Source organism: Rhinolophus sinicus, linkage group LG02 (genome assembly GCF_036562045.2).
Source record: "Rhinolophus sinicus isolate RSC01 linkage group LG02, ASM3656204v1, whole genome shotgun sequence".
In the NCBI taxonomy this organism is placed as follows: Eukaryota; Metazoa; Chordata; class Mammalia; order Chiroptera; family Rhinolophidae; genus Rhinolophus; species Rhinolophus sinicus.
Genome location: NC_133752.1, coordinates 196,399,666 through 196,407,940, shown reverse-complemented (window position 1 = coordinate 196,407,940; position 8,275 = coordinate 196,399,666). Strand labels below are relative to the sequence as shown.

The 8,275-nt window shown below is 57.4% G+C and overlaps 1 protein-coding gene across 1 annotated transcript in view; it reads right to left on the bottom strand.

Annotated features, from left to right (window-relative positions):
• Nucleotides 1-261: 261 nt before the first annotated feature.
• Nucleotides 262-8,275, bottom strand: part of PARVG (parvin gamma) — a 20,519-nt gene continuing 12,505 nt past the window's right edge. The window contains exons 10-11 of the mRNA XM_074324945.1: nucleotides 2,963-3,035; nucleotides 262-2,491 (exon numbers count right to left, since the gene is read on the bottom strand). Of these exons, the coding sequence (XP_074181046.1) occupies nucleotides 2,382-2,491; nucleotides 2,963-3,035 (183 nt within the window). The 3' untranslated portion in view covers nucleotides 262-2,381. The remainder of the gene's footprint in view (nucleotides 2,492-2,962; nucleotides 3,036-8,275) is intronic.

The window sequence follows — 8,275 nt, the reverse complement described above, 5'->3', positions numbered from 1 at the left end:
CTTGTTGTTGAGAGCTCACACTCTAACCAACTGAGCCATCCGGCCACACCTATGGAAGCTCAGCGGCAGCTCGTTGTCTTCAATCTAGTTGTGGAGGGCGCAGCTCACCGGCCCATGTGGGAATCGAACCTACTGAGCCATCGGCCACCCCTAGGCTTTTAATTCTGTTTTAGTAGGTGTAGTGGTGATGGTGATGGTGATGGTGGTTATGGTGATGTCTGACATTATTAAACGCTGAATGCCCAGCAATGTGTCAAGCTCTTTAGATAGATTCTCTTCTTTAATTTCCATAATAACCCCACAAAGAGTAGATTCCTTATTACTTCCATTTGACAGTGAAGGAAACTAAGGCTTCGGCAGGTGAGTGATTCACCCAGCATCACAGAGCAAATAGAGGACGCACCCAGGACTCATGCTCCACAGTCTGACTCGAGCACTACGCCACCCTGTGTCGTCCACCACAGGCCACGTGTGCCGCCAGGACACAGCCTCCATCTCAGCTGCCTCTATGGCCTCATCTCCAAGGCCAGGGCCTGTACACAGTGGGTGTTCAGGGAAGGTTTGTGAGTAATGGCTTGTGCACGAGGATATAAAAGCCCACAAGTGCACGGATGCATCACGTTTATGGGCAATAAGCATACCAATCGATTTGAAACGATCATAGATTTGAAACGCAATTGTTGCCCACCCAGGTCCTTTGCCCGGCTCTTCCTGGAAGAATCATTTCTGGGACATCCCCACTGTCTGTTTTCCAACCAGCCAGGCCTCCCAGAGTCTGCTGCCCCAGCTCAGCCCAGGCCCCCATGGACCAAGGGGCCCCGGCTGCTCCCTGGGTCAAATCCCCATTGGTTGAGGACCCTGTGAGCCCTGAGGTAAGAAAGGCCTGTGAGGCCCTCTGCCTGGCTGCCCAGATCATATAAGGAAGGAGACCCACGGGGGCAGGGACTGGGGTAGGGGCGGTGGCAGGTTTGATCTGCTGCCAAAAGAGAGAGGAGGAGGAGGAACACACTTTTCTCCAGACAAGCTGTTCGCTTACCAGCTGACTTTGGTAAAAGAAAAAAATATTCCTAGTGCCATCTGTTCCCAGAGTGGGGCTGGTGTGGGGCCTGGGGCTTCCCGCAGCTCAGGCAGCCAGACCCAGTTTCAGAATCCAAGACAGCTGCCCCCTGGATTATTTTGGGAAGCGGCTCAACTCCGAGGCACCCCGGCCTTCGAGGCATTTCCCATCACTCCAAAGCTGTTTGCACACCCAACCCAAGCCTGCCAGCTCCTTCTCAGGCCCTGGACGTCTTCCACTGACGCCCTCTATAAATATCCTGCTTCTAACTTCTGCTGCAACTTTAACTGGAGTCAGATTTCTTGGGCTGGAGGAGAAGCAGGAGCACTGAATGGAGGGAGCAGCTTCCTCTCCCCTCCTCGCCAGTCCCCTGTGTGGGAACCACTCCCTGCACCCACCTACAAGCACCCGGATCCCCCAGGCGTCCACCCTGTCCCAGGGCTCACCCCTCCTCCATTCTCTCCGCAAGCATGTCCCCACTCCTTTTGTGAGTGACAAGCTCCTGAGGTGGGTGGGATGAGGGCACCTCAGGCAGGGACGACAGCCTCAGAAAGGTTTGGAAAGAACACAGGGCTTTCAGCTTGGAGAAGCTGGGGTGGGGTAGGAGACAGAACATGGTCAGCAAGAAAGCCACAAAGCCAGCGACGCTAGGACCCACAGCCCCAGACACCTCCCTGCAGGCAGACTGGGAGACCATCTGAGCCATGAATCAGTCACAAAGATTTCTGCTTCGTGACTTGGGTGAAGCTCATGATTTCAGCCAAAGGGGGAGGCCTGAGCCACAGTTCCTCTGGCAGGTAAGTGACCGAACTTCCCCGAGTGGCTCAGGAGCGTGGGTTTAGAGCCACGTGGGGCTCCTGTATCTGGATGGTAAACCTGGGGCCGTCATCCCAAATAGGAGGCATGGGGGCGACAGCAGCTGAGTGTGGGCAGGCCGGCTCTGGCCATGAGCCCTGACACCTGAGAGCCCCTCCCACCCCAAAGCCACATTGCTGGGCTCTGGCTGCCCCCAGGGGCGCCCTCAGAGATGAGAGGCGAGCACCTTCCATGCCAGCCCCATGGGGAGGGAGGCTGAGTACAGGGGTCAGCCATACTTATGCATATTTAAGAGCCCTTCGGGGGACACCAGCAGGCTCCCAAAATCCCTCCCAGAAATACATTTGTTAAATTAAACTGAGCGGGGCCAGAGGTTGGCTCAAAATGGATCCACACCCTAGTGCGTTCAGAGATATTCAGACAGATGGAAACAGGAGACGGAGGTGGGGGGCCCTCCAGCTGGACCAACAGGCAGGCTCTGAGAAGCAGCTTTGTGGGGCAGTGATGGTTAGTTCGGGGATCCACCAGGCTTCCTGTCCACGTTTTCCTTCAGCTTGTGCTTGCAAAACAGGCTGTAAAGGACCCGCAGCGTGCTCTTGGTGTCCTTGTTCACAATGTCTGTGGCCAGAGGGAAGCAGGGTAGCCAGTCAGGTCTGCACAGGGCAGGGGGTGACCAACCGTCCGAGGACTGAGGGGTGTCCTCGGACACGGGCCTGCAGTGCTAACTCGGGGAACCCCTGGCAGAGCAGGTAGCTGGTCATGGTAGGCCTGAGTCCCAGGACCCGTCACGTGGTCCCGCCCCCTCCTCCTCCCGCCCAGTGCCCCCCACACCCCATTCTTCACTGCAGCAACTCCTCAAGCTCTCACGTTGCTGGACAGCACGTCCCCAGGGACCCAGTCCCCGTCTCCTCTCCCTGGGACCCCTCCACCACGGGGTGGGTGGGTGGAACTGTGGGCACAGTGCTCCCTAGGAAGCCTCTGCAAATGCTCATTAACCAGCCACACCAAGAAAGACAGCCACACAAACACACACTGCCCCCCCTACCCCAGGCGGGAACAGGGACACAGCCCACGTGTGCTCACACTCACCTTCGGGGCTGATGGGGTAGGTGAGCAGGCCTTCGTCCTTCAGCAGCTCCAGGGCCAAGGTCACGTTGTGCAACTACCATGACAAGACCCCGTCAGATGTTGGCAAAATGAGGGAGCCCCACCCCAAGCCCTGGTCCCCAAGTGCCAGGCCCACCCACCACCCGTGACGTCCATCATGCATCAAGCAGGCCGCCTCTAGTGGGAAGGGCAGTCACTGAGGAGGGCACCCAGCCTGGGGCTCAGGGAAGGCTTCCTGGTGGAGGGGGCACCTGGGGTAAGTCCTGCCAGTGGAGGCGACGTAGCCAGGGGTAGGAGCATGGGCTCCTCCCAACCTCTTCCCATGCGGCCCCCAACGCTGTGGGTGACAGATCCCCTCAGAACCGGCTGAACTTCATGGGCAAAGCACAGATGAGGCACCAACGCTCCAAGCAGCCAAGGGGCTTATCTGAACTCATGAGACAGAAAGTGCTGGAACCAGGTATGTCTCAGCCTGATGCCCCTGCTCAGGCCCTCTCGGGCCCTCATTCCCGCTTGGTCAATGGGTGACCTTGAGCAAGTCGCTTGGCCCCCAGGCCTCTACTTGCTCACCTACAGAGTGGGGTCATCACCACCTCCCCCACGCCTTGATACAGGATACTGGGTGGGGAGTCCTGTCAGCAATGGGCTCAGAACCCTCTGTCTGCGAGGGCGGGGGGGTCCGGGGGTCACCTCCCTTTCCACATCTAGTCTTTAACTTGGGCCTCAGATACCACTGAATAGACCCAGCCCTTTCGTGTGGGGCAGCAGCCTGGCGCAGCAGAAAGAGAGGGTGAGGGGTGAAGCGCGAAGAGTGAGGTCTAAGGCTGGCTGAACCCCTGATTCACTATGACCTCATGGAGGTCCTTCCTTCAATGGTCTCAGCCCCCTAAAGATCCACTGTGGGGGCTGGACATCCCAGACCAGTGGCCAGCTGTGCCAACCATCCCAGTCCCCCAGCCAGCTTCAAACAGGCCAGGCAGTTCACATGGCAACACCGCCAGGCAACTGGAGTCCCAACTGGCAGTGCCATGAATGAACAAGACCCATGAAGGGAAGCCAGCCTTACCCAGGCCGCCCCTGCTCACATCCTAGTGGGTCTGGGCAGGAGGAGGCTTGAGATCTGAATTGGATGTCTGTGCACCGACCCCCAGGTTGCAGGTCACAGGCAGACAACCTGTGCAGGTCCTGGCTGGACCTCAACTCCCTCGTCTGTACCATGGGAATAGCCTATCTTCCAGCCTGCTTCTCCAAGGCTGCCAAGGGTCAAAGGTGATGATGGACAGGAACTGAGGCCACAGAGCAAGATGTGAAGGTGGGACTATGAAGACCCAGCAAATCCCGTGTCTGGGCCCCTGTAAGGGCCGGAAGGTGGAACATGTGTAGGAGGGCTTGCAGCCCCGTGAGAAAGAGCTCCCCCTGAGGGAGAAAGCATGTGGGTCAGAGTCCTGGTCCAGGGGCACAGGGCAGGGTCAGGGGAGTATCTTCTGCCTGTCCCCCAGGACGCCTGCAGGGCAGGGGGCTGGTAGCTGGCTCACCGGTGGGCTGTGCAGGGACCGTGAGGCAGCCTCTCGGGATAGCGAGGGCAGAGAGAGCAGCTCCACTGGGGAGACCTGTTGTTGGAGCATCCAACGGATGGAGCAGGGGAAAGGTCCAGGATGCAGGGAGAGTGCGAGAGAGGCGGGGTCACCGGCCCAGCAGGGCCGTCCCCTCTGCAGTCAGTCCGGAAGAAGAGACTAAGCCTGGCCCAGGGTCCATGCTCCCAAGCAGGGGGGACACACCTCTAAGGATGGGAGGAAATCTCAGCGTGAGCAAAGCAGAGCTCCACCACTCCTTCCTGTCATTGTGTCCCCAAGTCCTCCCCCCAGACTGGAATATTCTGGAAAACAAGGGGTGCTGTTGTTGCTATTGTTCACATTCTCCTCATGAACACTACTCACAAGCTGCCCGCCCGCCGCGCGGGGCACCCCTGCCCTTGTCGTACTCTCTAAGCCAGCATCTCCCAAAGCACGATTCAGGGTAGGGAAGGAAAGGCGTGTCTGTGACCAAACGGTCTGGGGAAATGATGGCTTAAACAGAGTAGTAGGGAAGCCCTTCTCTGCAGGACTTCTCAGAGCCTTGAGTATACATGTATGATGGTGTATCATGAACCTTTAAGACGACGCATGCTTTCCCAAGGTATTTGACCATAGGATCCATTTGTCACAGAGCCCCTCATGGGATCAGTGTTTTGGAAACACTTCGTTCATGCTCTTATCCTAAAAATATTGATTGGGCATCTACTACGAGCTGGTCACTTGACAGGAGCAAAAGCAGACCCACTCCTGCCCTCGTGCAGTTTGTGCTTTGAGAATTGCTGCTGTGGACACTACCAAAATGGTCACACTCGTTTCTGTGTGACACACTTCTCCTCCAGGCTGCTCAGTCTGTACCAGGAGGAGCTGCCCCGGGCTCCAGAACAATCTCACCATGCTCTGCCCAAAGTATCATTATTTTTTTCTTTTCTGTGCACAGCATGAGATGAAAGTAAAACTGGCCCGTTCAGGGGAATTGAGGGAGGTTACGGCCCTGGGAGGGTGCATTCCAATCCTCTGGGGAGAAATAATTAAGTGTGGGAGCAGAGAAGGGCTCCTGGCTCCAGGGTGCTGATTTCCACTGAACAGACTGCCTCTCTCCCTCTAGCCCTAACGTCTCTTCCTGCAACGAACGGCAACCACACATAAACACCATTTACAAGGAAGGCCTGATATTGACAAACCCAATTCTGAGAGGCCACTCTGCCAAGAAAACAGTTCCTCGGGTGTCCCCCCTCCGGAAAGAGCTGTTGTCCCCTCCCTCTTCAGCTAATGACGTGGTCAGCATTTTTATTATCCATTCCTGCACCTGAAGTTTCCGCCAATATACCATTAAAATTCACTCCTGGGGTCTGAGCTAAGAGGCTGCCTGTTCTTCCCCCACATATTCTGTACCTCGTTTTCAGAACATCATTCTAAAGCCGGTGGATTCAGCAAGCTGGCTGCACTCGGGGACGTTAGAAGGTGTACATTTGTCCCTGCCTTGTAACTGGGGTTTGGAAGCGTGCAAAATATTGAGCACGGGCTTTGACGTCCCATGAAGGCTCAACACCCGAGTCACAAAGAGGGGGCCCCTGTGCTGTTCTGGGTCCCGGCCTGTGTGCGTCCTGCCCTGTTTCCTCCTCCCGTCTTCTCTCATCACTCACACTTCAGTGTCTTGCATCCTGGATACAGGATCGGCACGTGGGCTCAGCCTTGCTCTGGTGTCCTGTACCCCTGCACTGTCTCAGCAGCTTCGCGCAAGCCTTCTCAGCCAGAGAGAGGTTCACACTCCTCCACCTCCCGCAGGCTCACCCTGGCTCCCCAAGAAGGAATAAAATGGAGAGGCAGCTCTGGCTGACCCTCCACCCTAACTGGCTGTGTGCTCTTGGCCAGATCACTGTAGCCCTCTGTCCTCAGTTTCCTCCTACAGAAATGGGGACGGAATAGTTCCTAACTCAGAGGCCCGACTCAAGGAGGTATTAGCAAGTTCACCCACAATGCCTGGGGGATCACTTTGTTGGCCCCGATTCTGCACCCACTCACTTTGCAGGGCTCTCCTGTGTCCCCACCAAGGCCACAGGGTGGGCTCCGGCCAACAGAATGAAATGACGTGACCACATGCCGGCTCTGAGGCCAGGCCTCACGCTTGCTCTCCATTGTCTGTGCCATTGCCATGAGAAACGCATGCCAGGTCCCAGGAGGAGGAGAGGCACATGGCACAGAGCAGAGCCACCCCAGCTGACCCAGTCAAGAGGGCCTGATCCCCAGCCAATCCCCAGATAAGTGATGGAGCCCAGCTGAGCCTATATCAGCCAAATTCAGGCGACCTGCAGATCCAGGAGAAGAAATGATGGTTTCAGGGCCAGGCCTGTGAGGCTGCAGGAGTGACAGGACGGGAAGATGGGTGAGGCTGGGGAGTGGGCAGGAGGCTCGCTGACTGGGGCCTGGAACGCCAGAGAGCCTGGGAGGTCAGGCATGCTGCTGGAAGCCAGGGACAAACAGGGCTGCAGACATGGTGGGGGGGAGGGCCTGGAGGAAGGACGTGGGGGGAGAACGGCCAGGGTCAAAGGTGTGGAGCCTCACACGCCCCAGGCAGGCCATGACATCTGATCCAGTTCCGGGCCAAGGCTTCTCCCCCAGCCCAGGAATGCAGGGCATGTCAAAGGGGACAGAAACCTTTCCTCCTCCCAGAAATGGCCTCCAGGCTGGCTCTTCTTCAGAAAAGCCACTGCTGCAGAGATAAAGCAGGGACCCTGGTGTGACAGAGATAAGCCGGCCACCTGGGGTTCTGGTCAGGCAGGCAGCCACCCCCATCTCCAGCATCACCTGGTCACCTCCTGCAGGACTGCTATTCATTCACAAGGATTCTGGGTCCTGGGCACAGCAGGGGACCCAGGACCACACCCCTGCCCCCCCCCCGCCCCTCCATGCTTCCACCTCCATGATTCTCTGAACACTTATTGTCTGTGGGGTCTGAGGGGTGTGCAGGGCAGGGGTTGTGAGCCCATTTTAGAGACAAGAAGCCTGAGGTGGTGGAGCAGGGACCAGCACCCCGGCCTCTCTCTCCTCTGCCTCGTCTGCCCTGAGTGAGCTACTGTCCCCGTGGGCCTCAGTTTCCTCATCTGGGGAGTAGTGGGAATCCTCTCACTGGCAGGTATGGGGGGAAGGGCACTTGTGTCAGGGGAACAGCCTTTGCAAAGTCCAGAGGTGGGAGGGCAGGATGCGCCTGAGGAACAGCCGTGGCTCCATGCGATGGGGCCTGGGTGCTTGGGGGGAGGCCACAGGGCAGAGGGGGGAAGCAGGAGCCCCACAAGGCCCTGAGGCTGTAAGTCAGACTGCTCTGTCTGTTGGAGGCTCACCCTGTCACTCTCACCAGTGTGGTCATTCTCTCCATCCCCCTTCCCCAGGACTCTCCTGCCTGGACTAATACAGCCGCATCCCCACCAGCCTACCAGCCTCCAGGGTCCACAGGGGAACTCCTGACACCCACAAGGCCAGACTCCCTGCCACACCTTGCCCTTACCCCGGGAGGAGTGAACCAGGGACACTGCCCTGAAATAGTCATTCTCTGTCCACACCTGAGCCTTCTCTGAAGCAGTTCCCTCCCCTCGGGCTGCCCTACCTAGTTAACTCTGCAAAGCAAACCCTAATCAGCTCCATGGGTCACCTCTTACGCAATGCCTTTCCTGACTCCTTCAGATTATACTAACCACTCTTGCTTTTAGGATCCTCACTAAGCCAC